At 49.3% G+C, this 20,435-nt stretch overlaps 2 protein-coding genes across 2 annotated transcripts in view; both read right to left on the minus strand.

Annotated features, from left to right (window-relative positions):
* LOC140420460 (uncharacterized) overlaps nucleotides 1-15,327 on the minus strand; it is a 29,318-nt gene extending 13,991 nt beyond the window's left edge. The window contains exon 1 of the mRNA XM_072504468.1: nucleotides 15,293-15,327. The gene's annotated coding sequence lies outside the window, so the exon portion shown is untranslated. The remainder of the gene's footprint in view (nucleotides 1-15,292) is intronic.
* On the minus strand, nucleotides 1,178-15,368 carry LOC140420458 (uncharacterized). Its single transcript, XM_072504463.1, has 2 exons — nucleotides 15,293-15,368; nucleotides 1,178-9,780 (listed from the first exon to the last, which is right to left on the minus strand). The coding sequence occupies exon 2, from the start codon at nucleotides 9,406-9,408 to the stop codon at nucleotides 8,038-8,040; it is 1,371 nt and encodes a 456-aa protein (XP_072360564.1). The 5' UTR covers nucleotides 9,409-9,780; nucleotides 15,293-15,368; the 3' UTR covers nucleotides 1,178-8,037.
* Nucleotides 15,369-20,435: the final 5,067 nt, after the last annotated feature.

The raw sequence follows: 20,435 nt of genomic DNA on the forward strand, positions 1-20,435 counted from the left end.
TGGGAAGAGGGATATGGTCCCCGGAAGCATTAGGGTTTTTAGTTCAGACGGACAGCATGGTCAGTGCAGGCTTGGAGGGCCGAAGGGCCTGTTCCTGTGCTGTAAGGAAGGAGCAGCGCTCCGAAAGCTAGTGACATTGAAACAAACCTGTTGGATTTTAACCTGGTGTTGTAAGACTTCTTACTGTAATTTACTTTGTTCTTATAAGACTGGAGGAGCCGGGGATGTTCCTCATGTTTAAATCTCTCAGCAAAAGGCAGTGAAGCCCACACATGAACTGAGGAGTCCACAGTTTTGAGGTCTTAAAGGACAGGTTTTTTCCAAAAATATTTTAATTACAACAAGCTGCAGTCCCTCTCCCCACCTCACTCCGTTCACTAGCTGAAACTTTATAGCTAGCAAAGGTAACCCCCCACCCACGGTGTATGCTCAAAGAACAAAAACAAACGCCTTCCAACCCATACCGGCTACGGATGAGCAACCAAAACCCAACACTCTGACAACACTTGAACTCCCCCAGGGGATCATATATTCCCCATTCTGTTGCCCTGCTCCCCCCCCCCCCCCGACAACCATAGCCACCTCAATCCCAAACATACAACAGATACAAACTACAGCCCCTCTCAAACCAACCCCTTCTAACCATCCCCATTAAAGTCCCAATCAAATCAATTTAATCAAGTCCCAGTCCAGGGACCTGAGGCCAAAAATCACATCCAATACTCCTCGTGTCAGCACTGAGGGAGTGCTGCACTGTCAGAGCTTCTTTCAAATAAGATGTTCAACTGAAGCCCTGTCTGCCCCTCAGGTCCTGTAAAAGTTCCCACAGCCACTATTGTGAAGAGTTGGGGAATTATCCCCGGTGTCCTGACAAATATTTATCCCTCAATCAACATCACCAAAATCAGATCATCTGCTCATTGACACATTGTGGTGTGTGGGATCTTGCTTTGTGGAAATTTGCTGCTGCGTTTCCTAAAACAGTGACGACACTTCAGAAACACTTTTGCACATGCTGTGGTTGTGAAAGGCGCGACAGGTCAATGTTTTAAATTGAAGATTGATGTTATCTGATCCTTAATAGATTTCAGCCATCCCCAACTGACCATTTAATAAATTTGCTTTGGTTCGGACAAGAATTTTAACCAATTAAAGAAAAAGCAGAATTCTCTGGATATTAAATTTAAAAAGTTTATTAAAAGAAAATGTTTTACTGAACAACTTGAAGACACGTTTACAACTTTATGCAGGTGATCAGTCTGCAGAAGCGTAACCCTCCCTGGCTCCTTCTTTGACAGTAATTTCCTTGGAACTCGGCCTCGAGAGTCTTCAGTACTTGGCCAGCAAGGAAGACCTTCGGAATGTCGACTTTTATCCCCAAAGTGACCATTACCTCATGTCGGCGTTGGGCCTGTTGTAACATGACCATTGGCCAATTGGGCACTAGTTTCATTTAATTGGATCTTTAATTACTGACACCATCTTCTCTCATTACCTTAGACAGGAATACAATAGGACTGTTTCATACAGTTACTTTAATTCCTTATTCATAGTTTCAAATGTTGAGGCTACTCAGAGTTGGAAGGTCTCTCTTGCCAGTACATTTATCTTCATTGCACATTCTTTATATACACAGCAATTAAGCTTTTACATTTTTACAACAAATAAAACTCAGGCTTTTACGATAACTACTGATTCATTATTGTTTTAATTGTAACTTAATTAAGGATCACCACGTATTTCATCATCTGTTGCAGACTCATAGCTAATTAATATATTTAATTAATGCAAGATACACTGGTTCTCTACTGAGTAGTACTACACTCCGTATACTTCACCCGGTGTCTATGTCGGTGTATTTATTGAATGTCCTGTTTTTTCATGTATGGAGCAATTTGGACTGCACGCAGTACAATACTTTTTGCTGTACCTCGATACACGTGACAATAAATTAAATCCAATCAAAGAGACAGTTTCTTCCTAGTCTTCAGATTGAACAATGAGCCTTCTTAAAACTTATTAATTCATGGGAGGTGGGTGTCACTGGCTGGGCAAGCATTTACTGCTCATTCCAATTGCCCTTGAACTGCATGTCTTGCGAGGCTATTTCAGAAGGCACTTACAAGTCAACCACAACATTGCAGTGGATCTGGAATCACGTGTAGGCCAGGCCATGTAAAGAGAGCAGATTTCCTGAAGAACATGAGTGAACCAGACGGCCTTTTACAACAATCACCAATGTCAACATTAGACTTTTAATTTGAGGCTTTTATTCAATTTCAATATCTGTCGTAGCCAGATTCGATCTCAGATCCCCAGAGCATTAACCTGGGTCTCTGGATTACTAGCCCAGTAACAATACCATTACACCACTGCCTAGCCCACATAGACTTGGCAGAATATGATGTCTTGTAAATTCTCAAAATTATAAAGTAATTTATTTTTTCAAACAAATTCTGATAGCTCTGCAGTTTCTGGAAACATTTTGGTCGATGGTGTTATGTTTTGAAATAAAGATCTAGGGCGAGATTCTCCGACCCCCCGCCGGGTCGGAGAATCGCCGGGGGCTGGCGTGAATCCTGCCCCCGCCGGTTGCCGAAGTCTCCGGCACCGGAGATTCGGCGGGAGCGGGAATCGCGCCGCGCCGGTTGGCGGGCCCCCCCCCCGCTCGATTCTCCGGCCCGGATGGGCCGAAGTCCCGCCGCTAAAATGCCTGTCCCGCCGGCGTAGATTAAACCACTTACCTTACCGGCGGGACAAGGCGGCGCGGGCGGGCTCCGGGGTCCTGGGGGGGGGGTGCACGGGGCGATCTGGCCCCGGGGGGGTCCCCCACGGTGGCCTGGCCCGCGATCGGGGCCCACCGATCCGCGGGCGGGCCTGTGCCGTGGGGGCACTCTTTCCCTTCCGCCTCCGCCACGGTCTCCACCATGGCGGAGGCAGAAGCGACTCCCTCCACTGCGCATGCGCAGGAATGCCGTCATTTCCGCGCCAGCTGGCGGGGCACCAAAGGCCTTTTCCGCCAGCTGGCGGGGCGGAAATTCGTCTGGCGCCGGCCTAGCCCCTTAAGGTTGGGGCTCGGCCCCCAAAGATGCGGAGAATTCCGCACCTTTGGGGCGGCGCGATGCCCGACTGATTTGCACTGTTTTGGGCGCCAGTCGGCGGACATCGCGCCGTTTCCGGAGAATTTCGCCCCTAGTCTTTATAATATAATTAATTAATACACCAGTTCACTAATGATAATCAATCTTCACTACTGAATAATAATTAACTTAATTATTGTTTTTTGCTATGAAAACGATACATAGTCAACATAGAAAAGGTACAGAAGGTGAAATGACTGCAGGAAGCCACGTGTTAGAGGTATAAAAGGGCTGTCTTGACCTTGTTACTAATGACAGTGAATACACTATGAAAATAACAATTTTGAAACTAAATGTGATTACAGCTTCCTACATTACAACAGTGAATATGTTTCAAAAGTACTCCATTGGCTTTAAAACACTTTTGGAGGTCCAGTGGTAGTGAGAGGTTTTATAGAAATGTACACTTGTTCTAATTGTCTGCAATCTCGGATATATTACACTCGGTGTCCCCACCAAAATCATTGATAAAGATTGAGTCTTAATTTTGTGTAATAACATTGTTGACACCATTTTGATACTCTGTGAAACCCCAGACACATCATATGCACAGCTTTTGTTGTGAAACACAGCGTGTTGTTGTGACTTGGAATGCACTGTCTATAAATTGTGCTGAAATCTCATTGCAATGTAACTTCCAAAAGGGAATTTGATGCATTCTGAAAAAAAAAAAATCGAACAATGAGATTAAATGGATCGCTGTACGAAGAGCTGGCATAGGGAGAATGGGCCAAATAGACTCCTCCGTGCTCTAGGAGCCTTGTGTACATGTAAAACGAGTGGTAACGACCTGGAACCTACTGTCTATGAGGGTGGGAGATGCAGAAATGAGGAAAGGATTTCAACAGAAAATTGGATGGGCACTGAGAGAAATAAACCTACAGGGATTCGGGGACAGAACGGGACAATGGACAGGCTGGCTTGCTCCACAGAGAGCCGACATGGTCTCAAAGGGTTGAATGGCCCCATTCTCCACCGTCCAGATGCTGTGATCTCAGGAGAGAAATTCAGCTGCTCCAGTCGCTCCAGCTAACTGGAGTCCCTCATCCCTGGTGCCATTCTTGTAAATTTTCACACTAACTTCATTGCAGTGTTAATGTAAGCCTACTTGTGACAATAATAAAGATTATTATTGTAAATGTCCTCCACAATCTAAGAACTTCGCATCTTTCCTAAAGTGTGGGGCCCATATATAAGGTTCCATTCCAGAGGGATAGAATTGAAAAACACGGAGGAAACATTCAACCTGTTTAGAGCCAGGGTTAGACTCCACTGGGAGCACTGGGAGTCTCTGTCAACATTGGTGATCTCCATTAGAAAAAGGAAATAGAGGCACTGGAGAAGGTGCAACAAAGGTTCAAAATATACAGAACTGAGAGCATTTAACACTCAGGAAAGGATGGGGCTGCTTTTTTCTGGAAAAGAGAAGACTGATGGGTGACCTGATGGAAGTCTTTAAGATTGTGAAGGGATTCAATAATCCAACAGGAATTTCAGTAGAAACCTCTTTACAAAGCGAGTGGTGAGAATGTGCAACTTGCTACCCCAGCGAGTGGTTCAGGTGAACAGCATGAATCCATTGAACAGGAAGCTAGATACATACATGGGGGAGAATGGAATAGAAGGAGATGCTGATGGGGGAGATGTAGAGGGGTGGGTGGAGGATCATGTGGAGCATAAATACTGACACAGACCATGGCTAACCTCAGCCGGTATGGGAATTTAACCTGTGCTGTTGGTGTCACTCAGCACAAACCAGACATCCAGCCAACTGAGCTAACCGATCCCCGTGTAAATCTGTAATAATTGCTTAAATATTACTGATTGTCTGTCTCACACCATACTATTTAATGTAGTTTCCCAGTGCACCTCAGACAACTTGCCCTTCATACCCGGATAGTTTCCTTCTGTGAGAAGCACCAAGATAAATTAAACAAAAGAACCATGTAACCACCACAGCCCATCTTCATGGCAATGTGGCATGAATTTTGGGGTTTCCAAACAGAAATAGTAATGCAACATCTTCTAATCTCCAAACACCCTTTCACTCTTTGATCCTTGTGAAATGCGAAACCAGATATTCGCAAGAAGACCCACTGGAGGCGAAGTCGTGAGACTGGTCAGTCCAGCAGAAAGAAACCCTCTGACCATCCCCATTGACCAACAGAATGAATAAAATGCAGTCCTGGATGTAATTGAGAACAGAAACAATAACAGCAGAATCCAATCCCTGTAATCAGTTGTGAACTTGTTGGTGTCTCAGAAGGTGCGATGAAGTGGGCAGCAAGGTGCCTCACAGCGCCAATGTCCCAGGTTCGATCCCGACTCTGGGTCACTGTCCGTGTGGAGTTTGTACATTGTCTCCGTGTGGAGACAACTTCTCCCCGTGTTTGCGTGGGTTTCGCCCCCACAACCCAAAGATGTGTAGGGTAGATGGATTGGCCACGCTAAATTGCCCCTTAATTGGAAAAAATTAATTGTGTTCTCTAAATTTATATATTTAAAAAAAGTGCGATGAATTACAAAACCCCTTCACACATTGAGGGCAGGTGAATGGCCTCTCCCCAGTATAAACTCCCTGTTGTGACTGCAGACGGCATAACCGAGTGAATCGCGCAAACAGACATAAACGGGTGTGAGATAATCGGGATTGTGGAGACATGGCCCAAGGGTGACCAGGGATGGGAACTGAATATATTCAGTATTTTGGAAGGACAGACAAAAAGGAAAAGGCAGTGGAGTGGCAGAGGAAATTAATGCAATAGTGGGGTAGGATATTAGCACCAATAATGTGGAATCTGTATGGGTAGAGCTGAGGAACACCAAGGGGCACGGAAATTAATGGGCATCGTATATAGACGCCCAAACTGCAGTGGTGATGTTGGGAATGGCCTAAAACAGGAAATTAGGCTGACTGTAAATGTTCCTACAGGTACGTCAAGAGAAAAAGATTGGGGAAGTCAAATGTAGGTTCCTTACAGTCAGAAACAGCAGAATGTATAATAGGGGACAAAGAAATGGCTGAGCAAATAAATACATATTTTGGTTCTGTCTTCACAAATGAGGGCACAAATCAGACACCAGACATGTTGGGGAACGCAGGATTTAGTGAGAGGGAGGAACTGAAGGAGATCAATATTAGTAGAGAAATGGTGTTGGGGAAATTGATGGGATTGAAAGCTGATAAATCCCCAGGGCCTGATAATCTGCATCGCAAAGTACTTAAAGAAGTGGCTCTAGAAATAGTGGATGCATTGGTGGTCATCATCCAGGATTCTATAGACTCTGGAACAGTTCCTGCAGATTGAAGGTTGGCTTATGTAACTCCACTATTTAAAAAGCGAGATAGAGAGAAAAAAAGGGAATTATAGACGAATAAGCCTGACATCGGTAAAATTCTAGAATCCATTATCAAAGATTTTAAAGCAAAGCACTGAGAAAACAGTGGCATGATCGGGCAGAGTCAGCAAGGATTTATGAAGGAGAAATCATGCTTGACAAATCTACTGGAATTCTTCGCAGATGTAACTAGCAGAGTTGATGAGGGGGAGCCAGTGGATGTGGTATATTTGGACTTTCATATGGCTTTTGACAAAGTCCCACATAAGAGATTAGCGTGTAAAATTGAAGCACATGAGATTAGGGGTAGTGTGTTGAGATAGGTAGAAAATTGGTTGGCAGGCAGGAAACAAAGAGTAGGGATTAATGGGTCTTTTTCAAATTGGCAGGCAGTGACCAATGGGGTACCGCAGGGATCAGTGCTAGGACCCCAGATATTCACAAGATATATTAATGATTTTTTAAAAAATTTAAATTACCCAATCTTTTTTTCCAATTAAGGGGCAATTTATCGTGGTCAATTCACCTACCCTGCACATCTTTGGGTTATGGGGGTGAGACTCACGCAGGCACGGGGAGAACTTGTCTCCACACGGACTCAAAACAAGAAGGCAGACTATTAGCTGAATGGCCGTAAATTAGGAGAGAAGAATGTGCAACGAGACCTGGGTATCCTTGTACACCAGTCACTGAAGGTATGCATGCAGCTACAGCAGGCGGTAAAGGAGGCAAATGATATGCTAGCCTTCATTGCGAGCGGATTCGAGTACAGGAGCAGGGATATCTTGCTGCAATTATACAGGGCCTTGGCGAGACCATACCTGGAATGTTGTGTGCAGTTTTGGTCTTCTTATCTGAGGAAAGATGTTCTTGCTCTAGAGGGAGTGCAGCGAAGGTTTACCAGACTGATTCCTGGGATGGTGGGACTGACGTATGAGAGATTGAATCAGTTAGGATTGTATTCGCTGGAGTTCAGAAGAATGGAGCATCTCATAGAAACCTAAAATATTCTAACAGGACTTGACAGGATAGATGTGGGAAAGATTTTCCCGATGGTGGGAGTGTACAGAACCAGAGGTCGCAGTTTGAGGATACGAGGTAGACCATTTAGGACAGAGATGAGGAGAAATTTCTTCAACCAGAGAGTGGTGAGCCTGTGGACTTTGTTACCACAAGAAATAGTTGAGGCCAATACATTGTATGCCTTCAAGAAGCAGTTGGGTATAGCACTTAGAGTGAAGGGGATCAAAGGATACAAAGGGGAAAGCGGGATTAAGCAATGGAGTTGGATGATAAGCCATGATCATAATGAATGGCAGAGCAGGTACAAAGGGCCAAATGGCCTCTTCCTGCTCTTATTTTCTATGGTTCTATGTAATCCATTCCCACACTAAGAGCAGTTGAACGGCCTCTCCCCAGTGTGAACTCGCTGGTGTGTCTGCAGGGTGGATGAATCAATGAATCCCTTCCCACACTGAGAGCAGGTGAATGGCCTCTCTCCAGTGTGAACTCGCTGGTGTGTCTGAAGTTTGGATGAATCAATGAATCCCTTTTCACACTAAGAGCAGGTGAACGGCCTCTCCCCAGTGTGAACTCGCTGGTGTCTCAGCAGGGTGGATGAATCAATGAATCCCTTCCCACACTGAGAGCAGGTGAATGGCCTCTCCCCAGTGTGAACTCGCTGGTGTGTCTGCAGTTTGGATGAATCAATGAACCCCTTCCCACACTGAGAGCAGGTGAACGGCCTCTCCCCAGTGTGAACTCGCAGGTGTGTCTGCAGGCTGGATAACTGACTGAATCCCTTCCCACACTGAGAGCAGGTGAACGGCCTCTCCCCAGTGTGAACTCGTTGGTGTCTCAGGAGGGTGGATAAATCAATAAATCCCTTCCTACACTCAGAGCAGGCGAATGGCCTCTCCCCAGAGTGAACTCGCTGGTGTGTCTGCAGGTTGGATAACCAAGTGAATCCCTTCCCACACTGAGAGCAGGTGAACGGCTTCTCCCCAGTGTGAACTCGCTGGTGTCTCCGCAGGACGGATGAATTAATGAATCCTTTCCCACACTGAGAGCAGGTGAATGGTCTCTCCCCAGTGTGAACTCGCTGGTGTGTCTGCAGGTGGGATAACTGTGTGAATCCCTTCCCACACTGAGAGCAGGTGAATGGCTTCTCCCCAGTGTGAACTCGCTGATGGATCCGCAGGGTGGATGAATCACGGAATCCCTTCCCACACTGAGTGCAAGTGAATGCCCTCTCCCCAGTGTGAACTCGCTGATGTTTCCGCAGGGCGGATGAATCAAAGAATCCCTTCCCACACTGAGAGCAGGTGAACGGCCTCTCCCCAGTGTGAATTTGCTGATGTTTCCACAGGTTGAGTGAATCAATGAATCCCTTCCCACACTGAGAGCAGGTGAACGGCCTCTCCCCAGTGTGAACTCGCTGATGTCTCAGCAGGGTGGATGAATCACGGAACCCTTTCCCACATTGAGAGCAGGTGAACGGCCTCTCCCCAGTGTGAATTTGCTGATGTCTCTGCAGGCTGGATAACTGAGTGAATCCTTTCCCACACTGAGAGCAGGTGAATAGCCTCTTCCCAGTGTGAATTCGCTGATGTTTCCGCAGAGTGGATAACCGAGTGAATCCCTTCCCACACTGCGAGCAGCTAATTGGCCTCTCCCCAGTGTGAATTTGCTGATGTCTCTGCAGGCTGGATAACTGAGTGAATCTCTGCCCACATTGAGAGCAGGTGAATGGCCTCTCCCCAGTGTGGAATCGCTCGTGTCTCTGCAGATTGGATGAATCAATGAATCTCTGCCCACACTGAGAGCAGGTGAACGGCCTCTCCCCAGTGTGAATGCAGCGATGAATCTCCAGCTCTGATGGGAATCTGTATCCCTTCCCACAGTCCCCACATTTCCACGGTTTCTCCATGTTTTGGGTCTCCTCGTGTCTCTCCAGATCGGACAATCAGTGGAAGCCTTGTCTACACACAGAACACGTGTACGGTCTCTCCTCACTGTGAATGGTGTGATGTTTTTTCAGGCTGTGTAACTGGTTTAAGCTCTTTCCACAGTCAGTACACTGGAACACTCTCACTCAGGTGTGTGTTGTGGGTCTCGGTGCTTTTCCAGTCACACTCACGTTTAAAATCCTTTGAAGCCGACAGATCGGACAAACATTTCTCCTTCTTGCCGATGATATTCAGAGCCCGAAGATATTCAGATCAGAAGGAATCGAGTGAGTTTGTCACATCGAGACGTGATGTTTGAGATTTCAATCTATAATTCCTCCTCTTCCAATATCCTTTAAAAACAATTTACAAAAGTCATCGTTGTTATTACAGGATAGAAATTCAGAACAGACAGTTCTAGTTCCTATGGGACATTATTTACTCTCTTGTTCTCCAAAAGCTGTAAATCTCCATCCCACACAATCTCCCTCCATTCTCACTCTGCTGAATGTAATATTCACCCTCCCAATTCTCCTGATGGTGCTGATTCATGTTGATTGACAGATCCAAGCTCAGCTCACTGCTTCCTGACCAGCACACAGCGATTAGAATAGGAGCAAGAGTAGGCCATTCGGCCCACCGAGTCTGCGCAACCATTCAATGCGCTCCTTGGCGGATCTACCTCAGCACCATTTTCCCGCACGATCCCAATATCCCTCGATATATTCAATATCTAGAAACCTATCAATATCTGTCTTTTTTTTATTAAACAAACAATTTTATTGAGGTATTTTAGGCATATAGAAAAAGTGACATTGTACAATACAAAAAAAGTCAAGACACAAATTAAACATAGTGCAAACCACGGCTCTGTTCACGCAAGGACCTGCATCAATATCCCCCTGCTCTACTCTACTCTAGCCCCCCCATCCCCCCGACACGTAATCCTCTGCGAAATCAATAAATGGCTACCACCTTCGGGCGAACCTCTCAAGGCGAACTTGACTTTCTCTAGGCCAAAAAAGCTCGCCATGTCAGATAGCCATACATCAGCCCTCGGGAGCTTTGAGTCCCTCCATGCTAACAGTATTCGTCGCCAGGCTACCAGGGAAGCAAAGGCCAGAGCGTCGGCCTCTCTTTCTTCCTGGACTCCCGGGTCCTCCGAAACCCCAAAGATTGCCTCCTCAGGACTCATTACCACCCCAGTTTTCAATACCCGGGACATGACATCTGCAAATCCCTGCCAATACCCAGAGTTTAAGGCACGACCAGAAACATGTGTACATGTTTAGCCGGCCCTCCGGCACATCTAGCACACTTGTCCTCCAGCCCGAAGAATTTGCTCATCTGGGCCACTGTCATGTGGGCCCGGTGCACGACCTTAAACTGGATCAGGCTGAGCCTGGCGCATGTTGCGGTCGTATTTACTCTGCTCAGGGCTTCTGCCCAGATACCGTCCTCCATCTCTCCCCTGAGCTCCTCTTCCCACTTAAGCTTCACGTCCTCGGTCTGCTTATCCTCAGCTCCCATTAGTTCCTTGTAGACGTCTGAGACTCTACCCTCTCCCCTAGAAACTACCCTGTCCTGCCCCCCCTTCGGCGGGAGACGTGGGAAGGACGGCACCAGTCTGCGTACGAAATCCCGCACCTGTAAGTATCGAAAGTCGTTCCCTCTCGCCAGCCCAAACGTCTCCTCCAGTGCCCTCATGCCTGGAAAGCTCCCTTCCAGGAACAGATCCCCCATCCTCACAATCCCCGCCCTCCTCCACAGTCGATACCCCCCGTCCATGTTCCCCGGGGCAAATCGGTGGTTGCTGCAGATTGGGGTCCACATCGATGCTCTTACCTCCCCTACATGCGTCCTCCACTGGCCCCAGATCCGAAGAGCCACCGCCACTATCGGGCTGGTGGAGTTCCGTGCCGGCGGAAGCAGCAGAGGCACCGTGACCAGGGCTGCTAAGCTAGTGCCCCTACACAAAGCAGCATCAATATCTGTCTTGAACATACCTAATGACTGAGGCTGCACATTCCTCTGGGGTAGAGAATTCCAAAGCTTCACCACACCCTCGAGTGAAGAGATCCCTCCTCATCTCAGCTTTCAATCTATTTTCCTAACTGTTCCCCATAACCCTTAAATCCATTGTCAATAAAATATCTGTCAAACTTGTGTTTCAGTATATTCGATGACCCCCAGATAAAACTGGTCCCTGTGGAAGAGAAATCCAGAGATTAACAACCCTCTGAGGGAAGAGATGACTGGAAATATATAACGTAGCTACAGCCTTATATTACGAGAAATAACAATACATTTACTTTATTACAAAACGGTAAATAATATATCTAACCTGTTCCATGTAACAACACTGGACATATCTCTGTCCATTATTAATTTAATTGCCCTGAAATGTCAGCCATCTCCTGGGGGAACTCACCCCTTTAATTGTGAACATTAGGAAAGAGGCAATCCTTTTTTGAAACAAATTTAGAGTAACCAATTTTTTTTTTCCAATTAAGGGGCAATTTAGCAGGGCCAATCCACCGGCCCTGCACATCTTTGGGGTGAGACCCACGCAAACACGGGGAGAATGTGCAAACTCCACACGGACAGTGACCCAGGGCCGGGATTCGAACCTGGGTCCTCAGCGCCATAGGCAGCAGTGCTAACCACTGTGCCACACCCCTCCACAGAGAAACTAGAATTGTCTGTTCAGAATTTCTATCCTGGATTGACAGTCAAGACTTTTTTTTTAAATTACAAAAAAATTAAATTTAGACTACTGAATTATTTTTTTCCACCCGATTAAGGAGTAATTTTAGCGTGGCCAGTTCACCTACCTGCACATCTTATTGGATTGTGGGGGCCAGACCCACGCAGATACGGGGAGAATGTGCAAACTCCATACTGACAGTGACCCGGGGCCAGGATCAAACCCGGGTCCTCGGCTAACCACTGAGCCACTGTGCCTGCCCCTATAGTGATGACTTTTGTGAACTCCTTTTAAAAGGATATTACAAGGGGAGGATTTACATATGAGAACTCAAATCAAACTTTGCATCAAGATTTAACAGAGTCACTCCATTCATCAGGACCTGAATATCATTGGCCCGTGAATGTGGAAGAAGAAATGTTTGTCTGTTCTGTCTGTAGAAAAAGATTTTCAAGATCAGTGTGACTGAAAAAAACCCCGATACACACACATCTCGGGTGAGAGTGTTCCAGTGAACTGACTGTGGAAAGAGCTTTTAACCAGTTACACAGTCTGAAAAAACATGACACCATTCAAAGCGGGGAGAGACCGTACGCATGCTCTCTATGGGGACAAGACTTCAACAGATCGTCAAACGTGGAAAGCAACAAGGACACCAGCAGCATGCTGAAACCATGGAAATATGGGGACTTTGGGAAGGGATTCAGATCCCCATGTGAGTTGGAGACTGACCACCATAGTCATAGCGGCGACAGACCATTCACCTGTTCTGAGTGTGGAAAGGGATTCACCCAGTTATTCCAGTGAGGATTTATCCTCGAGGTGGGCAATATCATCGTTCTTTTTCTTTTTGTTCTGAGAGGGGCTGCCCCGCCAGAAGTGAGCTGGTGAATGAGAGTGAGATGGGGGCTGCAGTTGTTGAACCAGTTTTGGCTGGTTTTGTCTGGGTCAGAGCTGGGGGGGGGGGGGGGGGGGGGGGGGCAGGGTTTGGTTTCAATTTGTGTATTTGGGTGGGGTGTTGGCAGGAAATGGGGGTGGGACAGAGAGTTTAGCTTGCTGGTGATGACTTTGGACCTGTTTTTGTTTTCACTGTCAGGGTGTGTGGGGCGGCCATCTTGTGTGGGCACTTGGCCTGTACTTTTTGAAGATTTACTCGATCGTCCCTCACGGTGGAAATGGCTGATTCCATGATGGGGAAATGGGGGTGGGAGACCCTGGATTCGGCTGCTCACCTAGAATGTAAGGGGATTGGGTGGAACAGTGAAGAGGTCGAGTGTTTTCGCTCAATGAAAGAATCTAAATGCTGGTGTGGTGTTCTTGCAGGAGACTCACTTGCAGGTTGGAGATCAGACCAGGGTGGCACGGTAACGCAGTGGTTAGCACTGCTGCCTAAGGGCGCCGAGGTCCCAGTTTCGATCCTGGCCCCGCATCATTGGCTGTGTGAAGTTTGCTCATTCTCCCCATGTCTGCATGGGCTTCGCCCCACAATCCAAAGCTGTGCAGGTTAGGTGGATTGGCCACGTGAAATTGCCCCTTAATTGGAAAAAAAAATAATTGGGTACTCTAAACATATAGGAAAAAAAATAGAGATCAGCCAAGACTGCGGAGGGATGAGCCAAGTGTTTCACTTGGGCTTTGACGAAGGGCTCGAGCTCTGCAATTCTAATCAATAAACAGATTCCTCTTTCGGTCATTGGGCTTGTTGCGGACACTAATGGGAGATACATGGTTGTCAGTGGGTCATTGGCGTACATTGGTGGTGTTGGTGAATGTCTATGCCCCTAACTGGGACGATGGGCGGCATGGTAGCCCAGTGGTTAGCACTGTTGCTTCACAGCGCCAGGGACCCAGGTTCAATTCTCGGCTTGGGTCACTGTCTGTGAGGGGTTTGCACGTTCTCCCCGTGTCAGTGTAGGTTTCCTCCGGGTGTTCCGTGGGTTTATTATTGTGGCAATAATAAAGATTATTATTATGTGGCATTTGTGAAAAAATTGTTGGGATCCATCCCAGACCTGGATGCAGATCAATTGATTCTTGGAGGGGACTTCAATTGTGTTCTGGATCCTAAATGGACTGGTCCAAGCCCATTCAACCTCTACAATATCACAGAAAAAGGAATGAAACCAGGCGGACCATCCGACATTGTCGTTTCTGGTGCCTGGGTCAATGGGAAACCCAGCAAAAGATTTTTAAAAATTGTTCCCATCAGCAGATTGTAAAAGGATTACGGGACACAGATTTAAGGTTGTGAACAAGATCTACAGGGGAGATAGGAGGTAGTCATTTTGTACAGATCTGGAACTCAATGCTTACACACAAAGGTTGATAATCTCCAGGTCCTGATAACCCGAACGGTGGTGTCAGAATTTGATGTGAGGATTGGTTGTGAGTTTCCTGTCTGCGAATCCCTTTCTAATCCCCCATGAAAGAAGTTTACATAGGCATCACTGTCAGTCCAGAAATGTAATTCAGGAAAGATAAATATTTCTCCTGGTTTGAATTTGCTGTGTGTAAATCCTCCCCTACTATCTCCTGTAAAAGGTGTTTCCAAAATTAATCACGGTCAGTCCAGGAAAGAAATCCACTACATTCTCCCCTCCTGCTCCCTGGTCCACAATGACCACTCATGCTCCCTTCTGCACACTAACACGCGTTGCCATCAGCAGTCCCCTGATTTGAGAGTGATGTTGACTCAGGGTTGCGAGTTGCTGCCCTGGGTCTTCATGTGACGGAACAGAGCCGCAGAGCTTTGGACACATGGGTCAGGATGTCCAATGATGCAGTGAAATCCGGAGAGCAGGATTTGCTTCCTTTTCTTTTCATCTCTGCCAGCGCTTTGCATCAAGAAGACATTGGGACTCAAACACTAATGCAGATTGATGGACAAGTTATCTCCATTCTGAACAATGGGGAACAAGCTCCTCCCACTCATTGAAACATCGCCCCGGATAAAGACGGCAAACGCGCATGCGCCCTGATGCACATCCAATAGAGATGGCGGCTGTTAACTCGAGCCGAAATGAGGAGTTGCAGTTCTGCTCGGTACAAACTGGGTCCCGGAAATTTTTTCCGCGGTTTGCGGCTCACAACAGCTTTACACAACGTTTCCGCCCACTCCCGCGATCTCTCGCTCCCTCATATTGTTAAACACCTCTTACCAATTTACGATCTGAAAAAAATGTCCTTCTCTTTCGCCATTACCCACACTGCGCATGCTTCAATCACAGCCTGGCCCCGCCCCTCATTTACTCCGATTGGTTGGACGACCAGCCGCCCTCACTTGGTCCACGAGTCCCGCCTCCTCTTCCTATTGGTCCGGACCTGCCATCAATCAACCGGACATTGTGACGGTGACAGATGGTGAGAGCGACCACAGGCTCAGGCTGACTGGCTGATTGTTCCTGTCTCTGCCTCCTCCCCAGTCCCCACTTCTGCTGCCCCACCCTCTGTCCTCCCACCCCTGTGCCTGAGATGGGAGTGGGACTGCAGCTGTAGCGGGTGTGGGGCAGCCTGGGACATTGTTTTAGGCCCCTCCAGGGCTGAAGAACGCTGCCCCGCTCTGCTGTTGCCCTTTCAGCACCTTCCCTTGTGGCACCTGCTGTTGTGGTGCCACGTCCATCCCCCCACCCTTACCCTGCTACCCTGGTCTTAGATACACGGCCGAACCGTACCAGGGGTGGGCATGGCCAATACCCCAGGGGCATCCTCCACACTGCCGGGGGCAGGGCGGCCAAGAACCTCTGCAGGGAAGGGAGCCCCTCGACCATCCGCGACCCCCTCGCCTTTCTGCCTACTAACACGGCAACTTAGGGTCAAACGTTGTGCCCAACCCCACCATGACCATCGAGGCGTGCACTCTTGCGATGGCTGGGGTCTTCAGCCCCTCGGCCATCGTAACCGCCTCCAGGATGTACGGCAAGGTTATGTTTTTCCTGCGGGCCGAGCAGGCGGTCCACCATGTCCTGAAAAGGGGGCTCATGGTTGGTGGGACACATGTGGTGGTGGACCCGCTGAAGGCCACTGCCGAACGTGTGGTTCTTTCAAACGTCCCGCCCGACCTCCCCACCGAGCTCCTCCTCCCCCATCTCAACCTACTGGGGGAGGTCAGGTCCGGGGTGGTGCCGCTGACACTCGACCTGAGGGATCTCACCCTCCGCCATGTATACCCCTTCCGGCATCAGGTTTTTGTCTGCTTGACCCGGGAGGAGGTCACGGAGGGAGGTTTCGTGGTCTCCCACCAAGGGGAGGACCATAAAGTGTTCTGGTCTGCGGATGGCATGCGGTGCCATGCCTGCAGAGGGCTGGGGCACATTCGCTGGAACTGCCCCACCCTAACGGCCGCCACCAACTCCAGGGCGGCTGGCACTGCCCCCATCTCCTCTATCACCTCTTTGTCTGCCCAACAGCCGGCCCCTGACAACACCGCGGCTGCTGGGTGGGGGCAGAGGCAGCCTAAAAAGGCCAAACGGAAGACGGCACGGCGGTCGGACTGGGCCCATCCACAACTTGGACCCGTCAGGGGTACTGACCCCGTGCCCACCCCTACCAACTTGGAGGCCGCAGCCTCACCTCGGGACACCGCAGCCGCCTCACAACAACCTGAGGTGCATGGAGAGATCACCACACGGGCTCCGGAGGGCGGTGGGGACCCTGTGTACTGCCCTGAGCTGGAGGCTGTTCCAGCCTCACCACAGCCCCGCAGCAAGGTGAGCCTGCCCCCTGCAAGCGCCGCCTGCCTCGGCTGGAGGAGCTGGTGGATCTCGCTACGCCCTCCCCAGGCGAGCGGTGTTGGGTATCGCCTGCGTTTACTCCCATCACACTGACGCCCAGCCCCATTAAAAAGGTCAAGGTGGCCTCCAAGGCCACAGAGGTGCCCATTCTGCCATCGTCCCCCGAGCAGGGAGGCCTGGGGTTGGGCGGAGACGTGGCCCGCGAGGGCTCGTTCTGCCCGGTACAGTTTTACTCCCCGGTCACCTCCTTTTGTTCGTCGCCGGGGGCTGGCGGCAGCCACCAGTTTCCTTAGATATTCAGGTCATGGGCGGGCGACGGCGAGGAAGGCTCCCCGCTCACAACACCCAAGCAGAGGATCTGTTCCCGGGAGTCTTCCGGGGTTTCTCCGAGGGCCCGGCATCGAAGGCGGATGCGGGATCGGAGCCGCCGCCATCCACGGACCCTGAATCGTGGGGGGAGCTTGTAAGGAACCCACCTGAGGACGATCCTGGGGGTGGGATGAAATGAAAATCGCTTATTGTCACAAGTAGGCTTCAAATGAAGTTACCATGAAAATCCCTTAGTCGCCACATTCCGGCGCCTGTTCGGGGAGGCTGGTACGGGAATTGAACCATGCTGCTGGCCTGTCTTGGTCTGCTATAAAAGCCAGCTATTTAGCCCTGTGCTAAACCAGCCCCGGATCAACTCGGGCCAAGGGCTAGTTGATGGGCCCGCGGCGCCCGCCACGGGGGCTCGGGTTCAGGCGGTGACCATTCGGAGGAGGAAGGCTGCTCAGTGGCGGGCGAGGAGGAGGATTTAGACGCTCTGCAGTGAGGCAGAGTGTGCCCTCATGCCCGGCACCGAGTCTCCCCTCATCCCCTCCGGGCATTTTTGAAAAGCATCGTGGCCCTGGACAGCTGGGGAAATCTGGGGCTGCTCCTCAAGTCCAAAGCAGAGAGCTGGTATGTCGAGCACCTTCCTGTCTCTTGACCAGGAGAAGGCGTTCGACAGGGTGGGACACGAGTATCTGCTCGGGGCTCTGCAAGCTTTTGGGTTCGGAACGCACTTTGTCGCTCGGATCTGATTATTATACGCTGCCTCGGAGTGTCTGATTAAGGTTAACGGGTCCCTGACGGCGCCCCTTCGCTTTGGGAGAGGAGTGCTTCAGGGCTGACCCTTGTCCGGCCAACTTTATTCTCTCTGCTTGGAGCCTGCAGAGGAGGTTGTCGGGGCTTGTTCTCCGCGAGCCGGACATGGAGCTGGTCCTCTCGGCTTATGCTGATGATGTGCTCCTCACGTTCATTGACCCTGGTGACCTGCGGAGGATGCGAGAGTGCCTGTGTACTCTGCCGCGTCTTCTGCTAGGATCAACTGGGCTAAATGTTCCGGACTCCTGGTCGGTCCATGGCAAATGGACCCCTCCCAGAGGAGTTCAGGCCCTTCAGCTGGAGCCGGACCAACATCCTCTACTTGGGAGTCCATTTTTGCCCGGCAGGGGAAGCCTGGCCAGCAAACTGGCAGGAGTTGGAGACCAAGGTCACCACTCGCATGGGACGCTGGACAGGACTGCTCAGAGTGCTGTCCCACAGGGGTCGCGTTCTCGTCATAAACCAGCTGGGTTGCCTCCATGTTGTGGTACCGGCTGGTCACTTTGACTCCTCCCCCTAACTTTGTCACACACATCCAGAGAGCTCTAATTTGGCTCTTCTGTGACAGTGGATTGCACTGGGTCACTGCGGAGGTCTTGAATCTCCCGATTGCGGAGGGCAGTCAGGCACTGGTGTGCCTTCACACCCAGGTAGCGACTTTCCGCCTTCAGTCTGCAGCGTTACCTGTACGTTGAGCCTCCTCCATGATGGTGTGCCCTGGCGATGTATTCTTCTGCCAGGTGCATGGCCTGAACTACGATGTGCAGCTCCTGTTCGTTGACCAGCAAGGTCTTCGGAGTTCTTTGTTGGCAATGCCTGTCTTGTACCAGGACCTTCTCAAAATCTGGAACATGGTCGCCACGCGCCGCAGCTCTCCCCGTTAGGAGTAGTGGCTGTCATAAGGGAGCTGGTGCTCAGGAATTCGCAACTCCGCCAATATCCATTCCGGTGGCTGGCAGAGCAGAGGGCTGTGGATGCTGGGGTGACCAGTATCGGGGACGTGCTGGGTGGTGGAGGAGTGGGCTGGATGACGCCCTACGAGCTTGCCGAGCGCGGAGCAGTGTCCGTCCAGCGCGTGGCTAAAGCCATCCAAGGCCTAAAATCAGTCGTGCTTGGCCCCGTGGGCACACTTGGACTCGAGAATTCGCAGTTGTGCGGTGTTTGCACTTCAGCCCCACGCTCCTAATCTACGGACATCCGGTATGGAGGGGCGCGGGGAAGGAGGAGGACCTCCTTGTGAACCAGCTCCTGGGCCTGTCCAAACTTGCCATTAATAGGTCCAGGCAGCGGACGACTGAGGGGGCTATCCGGCCTGACTGTCTGCCCCTCTTCTGCAGCCTTGTTCGCGGCCGGGTGTCCCTGGAGTGAGAGCATGCGGTGTCCACAGGCACACTCGAGGCCTTCCGTGCTCGATGGGCACCCCAGGGGTTGACTGCCTTTAGACCCTGATTTCCGCACTTTGATTTGACGGGTTTTGTTAAGTTTTCACAACGTGTATCACGCCAGACTAAGTGGCGGATGCAGGATATACTCCTGCTGCATGTAGATAAACGCAGCAGGTCATCACTCACAAAACTCCAAAAACAAAAAGTAAAATTGTTATAATTATCTGTACTTATCAAATGACAGTCATTAAACCCTATAAAACGACAGGGTCTCAGACAATAATAGTGGAGATGGGGCCCAGAGGATAAACAGCAAAGGATTCACTGATTTTGAGAGTAACAAACACAGAGTCTGTTCCAATAATAAGAGTCGGGCTGCTGTGCGTGAGTGAACACATCATTGGATCCAATGTAACGATAATACAGTGAGATTTTCATTTCATTTCATTCAGTATCTAGAGAACCATAACTAAAGTTTAGTTTTCGTATAATAGTGAGTTAGTCATGGTTTGTTAACAACATAATATAATCCACTTCTGGTGTGTGTTACTCTGTCGCTGTTAGACCATAACCTTTAAAAAAAAAATGTTTTAAAAATTTGAGTACCCAATTCATTTTTTTCCAATTAAGGGGCAATTTAATGTGGTCAATCGACCTACCCTGAACATCAATGAGAATCTGAGTGAGTAGAGAGATGTTCAGTGAATGAGAGACAGGAGAGCAGGTTCACATACCCGAGGATCACTGAGAATGATCAGAATAAGGAGACCACTCAGAAAACAGCCAATAGGAATCTTCAGCTGAACACATCACTTATTCTTAAAGGGACAGTCGGGGCCCTGACACTGCTCAGCTCCCAGTTAAAGGGGCAGACACAGCTTCGCCGTTTTCTCTGGTATGTTTATGATTGCTAAAGGCTGGTCGGAGTGAGGTTTATTTAAAAGGACAGCATGTGGGAAGCACACATCAACAAAACTGGGAATTCTTGGACACAAACAGCAGCTCCTTTATCTGGGAATGAAACTATTGTCTAATTCTCCCTGCTGTTACCAGGCTCC

The sequence above is a fragment of the Scyliorhinus torazame genome, chromosome 5 (assembly GCF_047496885.1).
Source record: "Scyliorhinus torazame isolate Kashiwa2021f chromosome 5, sScyTor2.1, whole genome shotgun sequence".
Taxonomy (NCBI): Eukaryota; Metazoa; Chordata; class Chondrichthyes; order Carcharhiniformes; family Scyliorhinidae; genus Scyliorhinus; species Scyliorhinus torazame.